Consider the following 16313-nt stretch of genomic DNA (forward strand, 5'->3'; position numbering starts at 1 on the left):
TTTGTTCAAGATCGTGTACTAAGATTTTTTATATTTTGTACACGATCTTGTACCATTATCGTTTAGATTTTATATACGATCATGTATCAATATCTAAACGATTTTTGTTCAAGATCGTGCACCAAGATCTTTTATACCAAAATCGTTTAAATTTAGTACATGATCATTTGGATTTAGAAGAGAAAATATGTGAAAGATGAAGAAGATCGTTTACCAACATAGAAGTGAAAAAAAAAAGATGTAAAAAAAAGAATAATAATAATCATAGAACAATGATCACGATTTCAAAAAAAAAAACATAAAAGAAATATTGTAGAAGAAGAGAAGGAAGAAGCAAAAATCGAAGCCGTGCGAAATTCAAAAACGACAAGGAAAACATGGAATATTTAAAAAAGAGGCCGATTTTGTGGACTTTTTGATTTTGTTAAATGAACCATAAATATTTTGGTATTTTGTAATATTTATGAAAAATTACCATTTTTTACAATTACATATGAAAGCTGAAAATAAAAATAAAAAAAAAAAAGTCTTAACAAATACATTTTATATTTCAGAAAGAAAAAACAAAATTAGTTACCAAGCTTTTGCTTTTAGTAAACAGAAATTAAAAAACAGAAAACACAAAAACAAAATTTGAAATTTACCCGTAACCTTAATTTCTATTTTGATAATATAACCTAGTCTCTGTAACTTAAAACACACTTGATTCCGTCTTTACCGATGATCTATACACAAAATTTCATTACAATTTAATAATACTTTTCATGGCAGTGTTACGACTTCAAAACAAGGGGTCTAAATTGTTCCATATTAAATATGGGGCAATATTTTATTAAAGATTGCAACCTGTAAAAATGTGGAACAATCCTGGGAAGCTAATTACTGAATATGGTGAACCGAATTGAAGTCTAACATTACCCCACCCTAAGGAAAATGTTCACTTGAAACTAACGAGGTCAGAAAAGAACTTAACTTCATGTACAAAATGATAAATATTATGTACCAGAGAGATCAGAATCCAAAATATACAATCTACTAATAATGTCTCTAACATCATCAGCAATGGAAGTTAACGTCAGTGAAAATCCAACTCCAAACTCACTTTCTTTTTCTTTTTTTTTTTTTCTTTGGCTTCTTTTTCCTAATTTACCTTGGAACAGAGAAGTACAAGATAATGGTCAAACCAACACTTACCTCATGGAAGAAGAGAGTGGACTGTCGAGAAGACATCAATGAAAATGTACAATACGAAGCTTGTCCCATTCGCGGTTTACACGGTGTTTAATCTCCTCTGAACCATTTCCTGCATCAATCTTTTGGCGGTTTCAGCTGCTTGATCTATGCCGTCAACTTCTGCTGCAATCTTGTAAACTATTCTCTCCAGATCTGCAGAGCTCATTGTCTTTTCCTGAGGAGAATCTCTGAGCAAATCCAGAAGCCTGCGAGCTCTCTCTTGAGCTTCAGTTGTGCCTTCTACAGTGAGTCTCAAAAGGCCAGGGATTGCACCTTCTTTCAAAATGGGTTCGCGGTATGTCTCACGGCAAGTCTGGCACATGGAAAGCAAAATTCCCACGGCATGCTCGGTGCTCACAAGAGATCCATCTTCAACCGTTTGTACTAAAGTTAGTATTCCACCATCTGAATTGGAGATTGCAGTTCGCCCTTCTTCAGAGTTGGAAATTATCTGAAGCAGAGACGTAGTCTTTTCGGCAAACTTTGAATGTTTCTTGCATTCTTTGAGAAGGTCAATTAGAGGGGCGACTGCTCCAGGATCAAGCATCATAGAACTGTTTTCACTTCCAGTGCAGGCGGATAAATAGTATAGAGCAGTCACTGCATCAACTTTAGCTTGAACACTTCCAGAAATAAGAATCTGAACCAGAAGGGATGCTGCACCAGCAGACAATATGACTGGTTTATTCGACGTAGCAGCTGACAAGGTTAGGATTGCTGCAGTGGCTAACTCCCTCAAACTAAGGTTTTGGAATTTCAGTAGCTCTAGAAGTGGGGGAATGGCACCAGCTGCAACTATTTTAATCTTGTTCCTGATAACAAGGAAATAATACGAACGTTTTGAGACAGAGGAATGGTAGGTTCAGTTGTAAGATGTCCTAAAACTGAGTCTAAGAAGAGAATCAGCGTATGACATAAAACTCCATATTCAAATAACACATCTAATGCAAGAGTTCTTCTGATAAATTTAGGAGTCATGGCACCCAAATGGTTCTTCCTTTGAATAACACGACATTACATGAGGAGAAATAATATTAAAATGGATAAAATCTGTACAACCAAATCTACATAATGTCGCTACTAAATGCTAACTAGACGAGAACTTAAATCTAGAAAAGCACATCCACATCATAACACAAATTTGAGTATAGCTCAGTGGATAATAGTCACTACCATTCTTAAGATCAACAGTTAAATACCAGAAATTGTTGAACTCAAACAGAAACATAATCGTCCAAACATTTATGGTGCCCGAAGTCATATTAATCATAATGATCTACAAAAATAACAACGTTCCTAACTTTCATCGGCCTAAGAATAAGTTCAACAAGAAAGTGAACTGTGTAGTGAAACTTCCAGTTAACTAAGGTGTCAAGAATGGGATATTCTAAAATCAAAACCAAGCTCGCTAAATACTGATCTATATAAAAAAAATCCAGTACCAGAGTACAAATCAGATTTTTGCGGTGAGACCTTGATTTTACTCTACTAAATGGATTTGTGCAAAAGGGCAAGAATGAAGAGTCTAGTGAAAGGATATCTGAATTAACAAAATGGGCAGGTTTTGAATAAAATGAAATTTCGAAAACCCCATTTCGCACTCCCAAAATGACAACATCATAAACCTCCTGATTGATTAAGAGAAGAAGGGAGGGTGGAAATCGAGGAAGAAGAAATGGGCGAACCTTTCATTGCGGGAAGCGAGATTGAGGAGGGCAAGAAGAGAGGCTTCACGGGCATCAAGATTGGGAGAGAGAAGCATGCAAACAAGGGGTTGAATGAGACTGGAAGCTCCGAGGTTAGAGCGAGACTTGGGGGAAGATTTACGGGCGAGGTTCCTCAAATCTTTAGCAGCTTCGATACGGGAATGGAGGTCGCCATGGATGAGCCTTTGAGAAATCTGGAAGATGAGAAATTGCTTCCGGTGATTGGAGTTGGAGATTTGTGAATCTGGTGTATCAAAAACAATCTCATCTTCTACTTCTCTCTCTTCTCTTTCCTCTTGCTTCATCCCTCTTCTTCTCTCCCAACGCCTCCGCCTCTCTCACTTATTATTATTCTAATTTATATTAACATTCTTTCCCTTCCCATCCAATTACAATATCTTCGTATAGTTTAAATCCTATTCCAACTTTTATATCATCTTCTTCTCTTTTGATACCTAAACTTTACTTTGCTTTCTGACATTAAGATCATGCAACTCTTAAGTGATGATTTCGCTTTTATATTGAAATGATTACGATTTATATTTATTATATTAAATAAATTAATAAGTATGTAAGAAATTTTACTAACAATATCTTATGTCAATACAAAACCATAATCTAACATACTTCAATCAAATAAAACCAAAAATTAATTAATTTTACTACTAAAATTATAATTTTGTTCTTTCTATTTTTCAAAACTCAAATCTCTCCTCTACTCTTCTGACTCACACCCTTTGTTTGATTTATTTATTTTTCAAATTGAAATTTTGAAGCAAATCAAAACAACATCAAATAGAATAAAAAAATATAAATATAATTATAATATTTGTGTTAACATCAATGTCGAGATAAAATAAATTAGAAAGATAAAATACACCTATACAAAAATAAATATGCTCACAATAAATCTCAAAATCCGAAACAGGAAAGAATAAAGAATTGCGGGAGAGAAAATGGCATCTCAATTAATGATAATATATATCAAACTTGAGTCATGGATGAAATTGCATCTAGTATGAGTTTAGAAAGTGAAGTAAACCTTAAACGGGTTAAAACCATGACCATCAAAATCATGGACAAAGTGACTTTTGTGTCAAAGAGTTGACAAAATCTTAACCATTGGATCAAAATATTTTCCTTTTAAAAATTCGGAAACTACAACTGCTTCTAAAAGTTTAGGAACTCAAATAGAACCAAATTTTGAACAAACATGCAACTTAAATCTATTTTACCTAGGTTATTAAGATGCCACTAAAAGAGTTGAATATTTTTATTTTAATACAAATGGTTCAAAGGTTCTTAAGTTTGAAAAATCTGTATAGTTTATTGAAATATACTCTATCGTTATTTATATAGTTGTAAAAAAAAGAAAACTATTACATTTTGGTTTATAGGACAACTGAAAGGTAATTTCAACACCAACTTTAAACGTTGATGAACTGAAAAAAAAAAAGTAGTTATAATCCTATTCATTTGGAACATAATTTTATGTAGATAAATCATTTTAAAATTTGATTATTGAACTTCTTCTTTGATTGTCAAATTTGAAAAAGAAAGTTTAAAATGATGATGTTGATCTAGTTTCATGATATCTTGAAAGAATGTTTAAAATGAATTTAAAAAATATAGAAATATAAAATATATATGTTGCTATTTGTGTTCTATGTACATTATTATTGGAATAGAAGAATTTAAGCAAATCACAACCTGATTTGAGGTATGCACTACCTGAAACACTTTAACTAAAGAAATAGATGCATTATATTTTTCATTTTTTTGTTCTTTTATGTTTCATGGATCGGTTCCTTCGTTTGTTGGAAAGTTGTAATCCAAGATGACTATTATTTATACAAACAGAATTCAATGAAATAATTAAACATGCTTTATTTATAAGATCAGTCTTCGGTCTAATATATATGGTAGCAGAGTAGCCATGTATATATTTTCCTTTTGAGAGCTCCTTGTGTTTATCATCTTCTCTTTCCTAAAAGAAACTTTTCATGGCAGACTGACGATGAGCATTGGGAATAAATTATCCGTAGGTATATAGGTGCAAGTATGCATATGTATACACACCCACCACCGACAAGTAGTATAAAATGGACAGAGTCCAAGCACTAAATTACAATTATATATCGTTATATTAAGCACATCTTCTAAGTTTGCAGCCAATGGTACGTAATCAACAAAAATTTTATTGGAGTCATTGTTGGGTAGATTATATCGCAGCACAATTCAGAAGGCAGAAATTATTTTGAATCACACTTTTTTTTTTCCATTCATTTGTTTTCGAAGCCAATTCCTCGTTCCTTTTATGGCTCTGCTATTTCATTAATATTTGTTATTCAATTTCCAAAGCAACCTCCCAATTCACCTTCCACAATTATATCATTCCATGCCACGTTCTATAATATCTCTAATACAAATAGTAGAATTAGTACACACATACATCATATTGTATAGATATTTATACCTCATGAATGAGTAGACATTATAGCTGAGCTCGATAGAAAATTTCTTGTGCTCGACCCTGGCTTACCTAGGAAACCTAATCTTGCTTCGCCACTTGGACAAGTAAGAGGAAAACTTGTACTCAACGCAGATTAAGTAGTTACGCTTGATCCTCGCCTTAAAACATAATGAGCATACTGCATGCGATGATCAAGTCTTGCTGCGTAGGGTAGGTGCATATATAAAACCTCAATGACACACCTACGAACTCAACATTAAGTAGATGAGAGACATGTTAATCACCGCATGCTCCATCGTGTGCATGAGTATGGCTCATTGATTTTGTGAAGAGAAGTTTGCAATAAAACTATTAAAACGACAAATCTATTGCACCATACATCCAAAAGCAAACCCAAAACCAAACAGATCAAGCAACAATCCCTCCACTACGTGATGAAGTGTTCATTCACTTCAGCAAAGTAATATTAAAACACAAGAATTTCAAGTATTTATATTGAACCCTGAGAAAGCTTCAAATTCCTATTTGAGTGAAGATTGAGAAAATGGAGTAATTATGCAGTAACTATGCGTAACCAAGAGAAACCAAGTCTATAATCTGATTGAACTAACTTGTATTAAAGAAATGTGAATAAAGGTTTCCGCATTGTAGGCAATTAAGCCGCGACAGTTCTTGATACGATAGACGTCACTTAACCCTATGTTCGACTCTGGATCATCTAGATAAACCTATTGTTTCGCTCATACTTGAGCTAACAATAGGAAAACTTGTAATAAATGATGACTTAGCTCTTATGCGATAAAGAGATACATAGTGAGTACTTCACATACAATGATCATGACTGATGACTTATCGCATAGAAATAATTACGCATATAAATAATTCTGAGTCTGAATAAATTTCTACTTTAAGTTTTTGGCGTTGTTGCCGGAAAATTAATTTTAGGCAAAATGCTTAACTTTGGTGAATTACGCGTTCAGTCGCAGAACATGTGAAGAGTTTTAAAGTACCAGAGTAATCTGTGTTTTCTTGAACCAAACCCAAGGTTAAGTGTATCTTTCAGATAGTGACCAAGAGGGAACTCAATGAATGCATCTCGCAAATGAAGTTAAGACCCTCAAACGCTTGAGAGCTTAACTATTAAATTTGTTTAAGAATCCATATAAATGCGTCAAGGAAAGTGTCCACGCGTTCAACATAGTAAGATTTTTATCTTAACTAACTACGTGATAAGGACCAAGAAAGATCAGTTGAGCAATGCGATGAATGATTGGGAGCAGATGCTTATTGCAAAATGAGCAATCAAGATGCAAATAGCCATTAATAAATGATTCAAAAAGTTCAGGGAAAGCCAAAAAGGCTAGGAAACTATGAGGAGCAGCACACGATGAGGCAGAACCTTCCTTGCCTAAGAACCTGAATGCACACGATGAGGCAGAACCTTCCTTGCCAAAGAACCTGAATGCAAGGATGCATTTGGAATGTATAAATTTCCCTAGCTTATCTTATTTATCATGTGCATCCTCAATTTTTGTACTCTTTTTATATATTATACTTGTAAATCCTATACTTGTCATTATTTTGTAGTGTAGCTTTGTTAGTATTCTTTTCAAGTTAGGCACGAGTTTTCTCGCAAACTCGCGCAACATTTGGGTGAATTAAGCTAGGGTTAGCGCGATGAAGTCACCAAGTGAGAAGGGTTCACATTAAAACGCGTTAGGCGTTTTGAACTTTTCACAAGGTGTTGAGCAAAAGGGTTTCATTATTAATGATTATGGTTTAGGGGAATCTCAAATGTTTCATATCTTTTAAAATTTGGATTTTAAGAATAATGATTACACCGCTACCGAAAACCCAAACGTCGGTGTCAGGCTATCACTTTGCATTAATAACCATGATGTTAACCACACGGTTAATTGAAACCCTAACCATGGTTAGCCTTACCTATTTAATCACTTTGTAAACCCTTTATTTCGAAATTTTGGTCACGCAAACTCCCACCAGAACTCTTAAGCTCTTCGATCATCTTCTTCAGTGAACCAAGTAAGATTTCATTTTCTTATCTTTTATTTTCCGTCCGATTGCCTTTACTTCTTTTCAGCAATGTACTACTTTTCGACAATGGCCGGAAGCAAAGCTAGTGATCAGTCTGAAAAGAAGGAAGCACCAACCAATTTGAGAGGGACACTAAAATTGTACGCTCTAATGGTCCTATGTCATAGCAAGCACAGCTTGCGAGCATGAGGCTAACAATGGTCACGTGGATGTAGTTCATGAGGGCCTTGCATTGTTGAAGTGATAAGTTTGGAACTCAATACTTAGTGTAGTATTATGTGTTATTTATCTTACTTATACAACGAGACACGGTCATAGGCATGCTATATACTCTCTATGTCTCACTTTCTCATGTAAATACTAAGTCCTCGTTAAGTACAAGTTTTCCTACCGTTTCCCCAAGTATAAGCGAAGCAATAGGTTTTCTGAGTAATTTAGGGTGGAACGCAGAGAATTGATATCAAAGCTTAGTTCTAGGGTTCACTCTTTTTTTTTTTTTTTTTGGCAGTACAAAAGAATCAACTATATAGTGTGAAGGAGTGGAAGTTTAAACTATTGCTTGTAGCTAACTCAACGGCGTCAAAAACTTGCTTGTGGCTAGTTAACTTAGCTTTGGAGCATAGGAGAATAGTGCTGCTACTTACATTGGTATTTAAATCTACACGAAGAGTCATTGATCACGGTCATTGCATACTAGATGCTCTCTATGTATCTCTTCATCATGTAACTCTTAAGTTCTCATTTCGTACAAGTTTTCCTATTGCTTGCCTAAGTGTAAGCGAAACAATAGGTTTATCTTGGATCCAAAGTCGAACACAGGAAATTGATACCAAAGCTTAGTTCTAAGGTTCACTAAGCATTTAGGCAGTATAAAAGTTTAAACTATACAGTGTGAAAGAATGTAAGTCTAAACTATATCTACTTATCTACACTAGAGAACCTATAAAGGAGAATTAAGATGGATGCAAGATGAAATTGTGAACTAACTTGCATAAAAGAAGGAGTGAAGGAAAGTCTATGCATTACTTGGTGACTAAGAAATCAAATAATCTTGATGTGATATAGCTTAGCTAACTAGCTTATGATTAAGGCGAGCACCTCTCGCTGTCTTTAAACGCCACACTTGCATACCTCTTGGGATCCAAATGACCAAGCTGCATTAAGCAACTTATATCTAGAATGCTTCAATTACGAACTTATAGAGCTTCACATTTAAGGGTAACAACCTTTCGGTGCCATATACCTACACTTGTTCTCCTTTTGGGACACCAATGCTGGAAGTCATCTCGCCAAGGTGGAGTTTGTCTCCAAACTTCTTTTTGTGCATGTTAGCTATATCCTTGCTACTTGCCCTCTTGGGTAGTTGGTGATATACATTGGCCAAGTGATGAAAATAGCTCAACTAACGCGATAAGAAATATAAGCTAACTTTCTTATCAAGAACATATCATAACTCTTAAACTACAAATAACACAAGGAAAAATGAACAGTAAAGAGATGGAAGACTGAAACTGGTTTAAATATGCAATGTATTAAAGAATATACACCTTAGGCTACTGCATATTAATAAGTAACATGCATATACAACTACTCTAATTAAACTAAATTAGGGTTAAAGGAATTCATACCTTTGAAGACTTCCGAATTCCTTGATATCTCCTCACGAACACGAACCTGAGACCACCATTAGCGTTGATCCTCTATTCTCCAAACTTAGAACCTGATTATAGGACCCATTATTTGAAGGAAATTTAGAAAGAGATGGAAATTGAATGGTGGGATTTTAGTGTTGATATTTTGGAAGAGAAAATTTTTTTAGAATAATTTTGTAAGTTAAAATTACCAAAAATTGCAAAAAGTCTTTTTAATTATGAAAAAGAGCTTAAGCAAATTACATGAAAAAATGCATGTAATTTGTTCATAAAATCTCAACACCTAATATTCCAACTAGTGGAACATAGTGGGCTAGGTGCTTACATCTCATGTAGCCACCTGTCCCACTAAATGTTAGTGGGATTATCCAATAAAATGTTGGATTTTTCCACTAACTTTAATCTAAGGGCAATATGGTCATTTAATCTTTTTAAATCAAACTCAAACTTTGACTTTTTCAAGTCAAAAGTCAACATTTTGAATTTTTACCCTTTTTTCCATCTTAAAATTCTGACCTTCTGAGCATGAATCTGCATTCATTTTTTTAAAATTCAAATCACATTTGAATATAAAGTCGATTAAAGTTTGACTTTTCAAAGTCAAAAGTCAACATTTTGACTTTTTACAATTTTCACTATTTCCATCAATTCCAAGCCTATAAATAATTTTAATATTTAAAATCACATTTAAACATAAAGTTCTATCTTAAACTTATAATCGAAGGCTATATCAAATATATTTGTTGGTTTCTCTCTCTTTTCCTAATTCGAACAATTCGAATATTCCAACATATTGTTCTAAGTTGATTCCATATGAGCTAGCAGGGGAACCTGATGGACCTATAGATCATGGGCTCCAACGATCCAAGATTAACTAGCTAAGCCCTTTTAGACTGAGCTAATTAACATTCATTAACTAATGGGTTATTCCCTAAAGTCCAGTAATTGCACTCTCCTCACTATAAATATATTTTTGTCCATCTGATATAACCATGATTAGTAAATTAATCATTCACATGTTGTTCGTCACCTCGACTGGATCAAAATATCGTTATAACATCAAGATAACATTTTACTCCATAAGTCCCATTGATCCAGTATCCAACCTATAAACCCTATGTTTCTAGCTATCCACCTGGTCTTACAGCTAAAATGGGAGGCTTATTAGGCCAGCGCAATTCCAAATCTTTTATTTGAAATTGCGTGGCAAGCCATTTCTTAAAATTAGTTAGATAATCTACATCTTTCCTTGCCTGTTTATAAGTCAATGGATCCTTTTAACCATCATCAAGTATGATGATTTGGTTTTCAATAAAACCAGGTAACGGTCAGGGAAATGGACAACCCTTCCACTACTTTAAGGCACTCTCAACTCTTCAGAAGGATGTAACTAACCAAATTTCTTAGGTTTATCAACTACTGTAGTGGATGATCTAGATTTATTTGTAACGTCTTTGGAAATCCTATTTAATACTAATTTTCCACATGGTTTGTTGATTCATTATGTGTTTATCTTCTAAGAATGTGGCATTTATTGATACAAATTCCCTTGAGAAATAAAAAGGAAAGCTCATTATAGAGTAAATCATGTCTAATAAGGTTCAATTTTTTTTGATACACCGTTCTGCTTAGACGTACTAGATGCAGAGAGTCGTGACTAGATTCTGTGCTCTATAAAATAGTCTTGGAATCTTAAGTCTACATACTCTTCACCTCGATTTGATCGAAGTGTTTTTATGGTTTTACCTTATTGATTCTCAACTTTAGTCTTATATTCTCTGAACTTTCCAAAAGAGTCAAACTTATGACAATAGGTAAACATGACCAAACCTTGAATGATTATCAACAAAATTGATGAAATATTCATACCCTCCTTGAACTTTGACATTCATTGGTCCATAGAGGTTTGAATGTGCGAGCTCTTATGGTATTTTGGTTCTGAGACATTTTTCGGTAAAAGTTCTCTTGGTCATCATTCCTTTTAAGACAAGATTCATATGAAGGCAAAGAGTTATCTTCTAACTAATTTAGAAGTCAACTCTTAACCAATCTCCCAATCGTATTGAGATTTACATGATTGAATCTTAAGTACCATATATAGGCGTTAGAAGAAACATTTTTGTCTTTTATGCTAAAAATTTCAGTATTAAAGATAAATTTTGCTCCAATAGATCTTAACTTAGGTAAGTTGTTTATTAGTATAGCAGAACAAAACTGAATACATTTTCTAGGAAGATGAACACTTCATTGATCTCAAAATATATTCTATACACTTGTTCCAAAATATAAGAAATAGATATTAAAATCCTCAACTTTTGAGAAGCATACAAAACATTTTTAAGTATGATATATCTATTAAAACAACTTAACATCTCCCACTGCTTCAACTGACACAACCTCTTTTATTCCAAATTTTGAGGATGATCCCGCCTTCTATAAGCTTTTCAAGAACTAGTTTCTTGAAATAAGAAGTAAATATGATTAGTAGTCTCTTAAATCTAATATTCAGGTTGAAGTATATCATATTCCACTAAGTATGTTTCAACAGCTAATAAAACTTATTACCTTGTGTTTCCTTCTCAGCTTTCTTCTCAGCAAGTACTTTAGGAATTCCTTAACAAATTCTCATTTTGGTTATAGTGGTAACATTTACCTTTCACAACTTTCTTTCCCTTGCTATTCTTGGGAGTCTTCCTCTTACCCTTCTTCTTCATTTGTGAAGGTCCAACTTTAGTCTTAGAGGACAATCCTCCCATAAACTCTTTCTCTGTGGTTGCAACATTTGCTTCCACTTCCTTCCCTTACTCATGGTAAGGTTTTAGAAACACTGAAGCTCATTTAGAAGGTTGGTCAGTGTGAACTCTATCTTATTCAAAGACGTATTTATCTATAACGGTACAAAACTCTTCGAAAGAGATTTTAAAATAAAGCTCTCCCGATTTAGCTCATTAATGGGACCACCATTTACTTCAGCGATATTGAAATGCATCATCATGTCTAAAACATGTTCTCTAACAGAGGTCTCTTCCTTTATTTGCTTGGTGTAGATGTGCAAATTGCTTTGTGTCTAAGGGACCATGAAGGCTGACCAAACATCTCCCTTAATGAATCCATAATCTCTCTAAGTGGCTAAGGATTCATGTTTCTTTGCCAAAACATCATACATGCTGGCAAGAATATAGACATGGGCCTTTTCATTGGCCTTAATCCATCGATGATATGCTTTCTAAACATTTCGGTTAGCATTTGAGGTTGGAGATTGAGGACGTTCCTCAGTTAAGACAAACCTTAATCATCTACAACAAATATTGTAGTTAGGTTTGATTTCCAAGTCGCATAATTATTGTCGTTAAGTTTCTCGAAAGCTAAGAGTTGTACATTGAGTTATTCATGCTAAAAAATAAAATATATTCTATTTAGTGAAAAACTATAATCTTTTAAGAACCAATTAATTTAGCAAATATTAATAATGTACCCATCATTATTATGTTTTGCAACGATATTTCAAAGGGTTAGAATAACCTCCATCGAAGGGTAGTTGATTATTTGTCCTTTGAACCAAGACAATCTTGACCAAATGCTAATTTCTTAGTATCTCATATTCCCATAAAATTTAGTTACCGCTACTTCGGTCATTAATATACTAAGAACTTAGTAATTCTTGTAAATTCTTGTAAAGTATAACCCTCCATTTTCGAATCTTAGAGATAAGAATCATTAAGCTTCTAAAAGTGGAAAATCAATATGAAAACCGATCATATAGACCTTATCCATATAGGGAGTTCACGGTGTTCTGAATCCTATAATACAACCCTTCGAAGGGAACGTCGCTCCAAGGTAGACAAGCAAACACAATATAGGAATCTCATGGTGCGACCTAATGGAAGAGACTATGGGATGTGTTGTCACTTATCCCTCACCCACTTACTATGAACTACTTCCCTTATTCACCTTGATATTCATCTATGCAAACACTCTTTGAAGGGAGTTCGCTTCTATGCATGGCTGATAACTTGTAGAAATAAAAGTTATTGTAGCCTGTTTTATAGAATAACAAAGCCAAAATGTAGAAGAATTGTATCAAAACGCCATGATTATATTGAAAAAGCATAAGTATTTAGAAATACACTTAGTATCCATGCCTAGTGAAAGTAATACATGCCTAGTGGAATAAGGATCAAAATTCTACTCTAATTGAATCTAAACACTTTAGAAGTTAACATGCATAAAAAACATAAATAAAATAATTAGGGTTAAAGGAATACTTACCTTTGAAGAATTCCCGAATCCTTGATAATCACCTCATGAACTTGAATCGGGACTACCACATAGTTAACCCGCTATTCTCCAGACTTAGAATCGGGTTGTGGGACCTGATTAGGTGAAGGAATTTGAGAAAAAGATGGAAATTTGATGAAGAGTTTAAGGGTTGAGATAAAGAGAAAGATATTCTTTTCAGGTTTATTTTTGTAATTCAAAATTACATAAATGGCCAAAATTTTGTTCAAAATGAAAAAAAGCCCTTTAAATAGACTAATTACATGCAAAAATGCAAGTAATTAGTTTATTAAATCTCAACACCTAATAATCCACTAACCATTAGTGGAACTTAGACTAATAGCATCTCATGTAGCCACCTATCCATCCCACTAATTGTTAGTGCGATTATCCAACAAAATATTGGATTTTCTCACTAACTTTAGTCCACGAGCAATATGGTCATTTAACCATCAATTCAAAGTCAAACTTTGACTTTATCAAATCAAAAGTCAACATTTTGAATTTTTTACTATTTTGTCCATCTTTACTAATTCTGATCTCTCGAGCATGAATCCACATTCATTTTTTCAAAATTCAAATCGCATTTGAATATAAAGCCAATCAAAGTTTGACTTTTCAAAAAGTCAACATTTTCACTTTTTTACAGTTTTACTATTTTCATCAATTTCGAGCTTCCGAATATGAATCTATATTCATATTTTCAATATTTAAATTGCAGTTGAACATAAAGCTCTATCTAAAATTAATAATCGATGAATATATCACACATATTTATTGGTTTCTCTCTCGTTACCTAATTCGAACAATTCAAATTATTCCATCATATTGTTCTAAGTTAATTTCATATGAGCTAGTAGGGGAACCTAATGGACCTATAGATTATGAGCTCCAACGATCTGAGATTAACTAGCTAAATCCTTTTAGACCGAGCTAATCAATATTCATTAACTAACGGGTCATTCCACTAAAATCACGTAGTTGCACTCCTCTCACTATATATATATTTTTGTCCATATGATATAACGATGATCATTAAGTTAATCCTTCAGAGGTTTTTTTTAATCTTGATTGGGTCAAAATATCGTTTTATCCCTTAGATTACATCTTGTTCCTTAAGTTCTACTGATCCACTATTGAACAATTGTTTTAAGGTCCAACCTATAAACCAAATCCCTCTCGAGCCAATGAGAGAATGGGGCCCCTTGTTCAAGACTTGGAATCAGTCCTTAAGGGAATAACCTATCAAATAACCTTAAAGCAGGTAGGAGTAAATTCTGTCTTGCACCTTATGTCCCTAGCTATCCACCCGGTCTTACCCCTGAATTGGGAGGCTTGTTAGGCCACCGCCATTGAGTTGCCCTCATCCATGAAGATCTAAGGATAATACCATTTGAACAGAAGTTCATAGTTAGCTTAGGATTAAAATTAAGTTATCTAGGTCATCAAAAATCGAAATAGATAGTTTTTTATAGTCAACGATGTTATAGCTTAAAAGTAACTATTTCATTGTTCCAGTCTTATGTAAACTCTTTACATAGGATGCCTCCACTCCCATGTCTCTACATGAACGATTCAGGACCACTTCGTTTGTACTAACTACAGAGCGGGCCGCATCCATAATGTTCCCAAAATAAGGCGCACAACCTTATTTATACACGGTAGACCGTTTGGGCTAACTCGAACTTAATCCACGTTTATGTCTCTACATAAAGTTCAAGTCTACACTAGATAGTCTCGAGACCTTAGTTTATTGAATTCAAGATTATAATATTCTATTTTCACTCATAAGTCCTCAATAAACACTTGATTGAATATAATGTAATATAAACTACAAACTATGAGTTTTAGGATATAAATTCCAACATTTTAGTGTCTTGATGTAGTGATAGAAACAAAAGAAGAGACTAGTGAACGACAAAGGATCTCGCGTAAGATCAAGCGAGAAGAGCCTGTTTGGCGAGAATGATTGCTAGGTGATGATCTCTGTCATCACACGAGGATGATTCACTAAAGGTGAAGAATGGTAGTTGGAGTTGATGTGACTTGACAAAAACTGCATTTGGTGCTGACATGATCAGAAGGATAGAAGTTTTCTGCTGAAAGTTGCCTATATAAAGTCTCCTTCTACATCAAGAGAAAGGTCTGAATGGACGTTAAAAGGCACTTGTATGAGCCAAACCCTAGTGTGCTGGAAAAGGATTAGCTTTTCCACCGTTTGTAAAAAGATTTCTTCTTCTTCTCCTATCATGTTGCGAGTGAGAGCTTGGAGTTTGAAGGAAAAGAAAGCCTTTTGTCATTTCTCCAAACTTGTAATCACTTTCCTCTATATTTTCTTTCCATTTTTGTATTCTTTGTAATATATGTGTTCATATTTATAATGGTTGAAGGCCTGTATTCTTTTAAATATATATTACATGTTTATACCTCTTTAATCCATTCATCTTTTTACTTTTCATTGGTCAATGTGTTATTTGTAGTTTAGGACTCATGAGAGATTTTTGATAAGTTGTTTTGCTTGTAACTCTTATCGCATTAGTTGAGCTATTTTCATCACTTGACTGGTATATATCACCAACTACCCGAGTGGGCAAGTAGAAGGGATATGGCTAATGCGCATAAGGAGGAGTTTGGAAACAAACTCCACCTTAGCGAGATAACTTCCATCCTTTGTATCTCGATAGGAGGATAAGTGTCGGCAATAGGCGTCGAGAGGTTGCTATCCTTAAACGCGAAGCTCTACACGTTTTATAAGTGAAATCTTCTAAATATATCTCACCTAACTAGGATGAGTCATTTGTACCCCGACAGGGGGACAAGTGTGGCATCTAAAGGCTCTAAAAGGAGCTCGACTTAATCATAGACTAGTTATGAAAGCTATATTGCATCAAGTCTTTCATGGCCTAATCGCCTAGT

At 34.0% G+C, this 16313-nt stretch overlaps 1 protein-coding gene across 1 annotated transcript; it reads right to left on the reverse strand.

Moving 5' to 3' along the window:
- Window positions 1-979: 979 nt before the first annotated feature.
- On the reverse strand, window positions 980-3413 carry LOC103490421 (U-box domain-containing protein 45). The gene is made up of 2 exons (XM_008449911.3): window positions 2919-3413; window positions 980-2045 (listed from the first exon to the last, which is right to left on the reverse strand). Exons 1-2 carry the CDS (start codon window positions 3242-3244, stop codon window positions 1271-1273), a joined length of 1101 nt encoding a protein of 366 aa, XP_008448133.2. The 5' UTR covers window positions 3245-3413; the 3' UTR covers window positions 980-1270.
- Window positions 3414-16313: the final 12900 nt, after the last annotated feature.

Source organism: Cucumis melo, chromosome 11 (assembly GCF_025177605.1).
Source record: "Cucumis melo cultivar AY chromosome 11, USDA_Cmelo_AY_1.0, whole genome shotgun sequence".
Taxonomy (NCBI): domain Eukaryota; kingdom Viridiplantae; phylum Streptophyta; class Magnoliopsida; order Cucurbitales; family Cucurbitaceae; genus Cucumis; species Cucumis melo.

What these genes read in the sequence shown, in the direction of transcription:
- LOC103490421 (XM_008449911.3), bottom strand. Translation starts at nt 3,244, where the DNA reads ATGAAGCAAGAGGAAAGAGAAGAGAGAGAAGTAGAAGATGAGATTGTT. An exon ending in CTCGCTTCCCGCAATGAAAG is followed by an intron (nt 2,046 to 2,918) that starts GTTCGCCCATTT and finishes CCTTGTTATCAG; the next exon opens with GAACAAGATTAAAATAGTTG.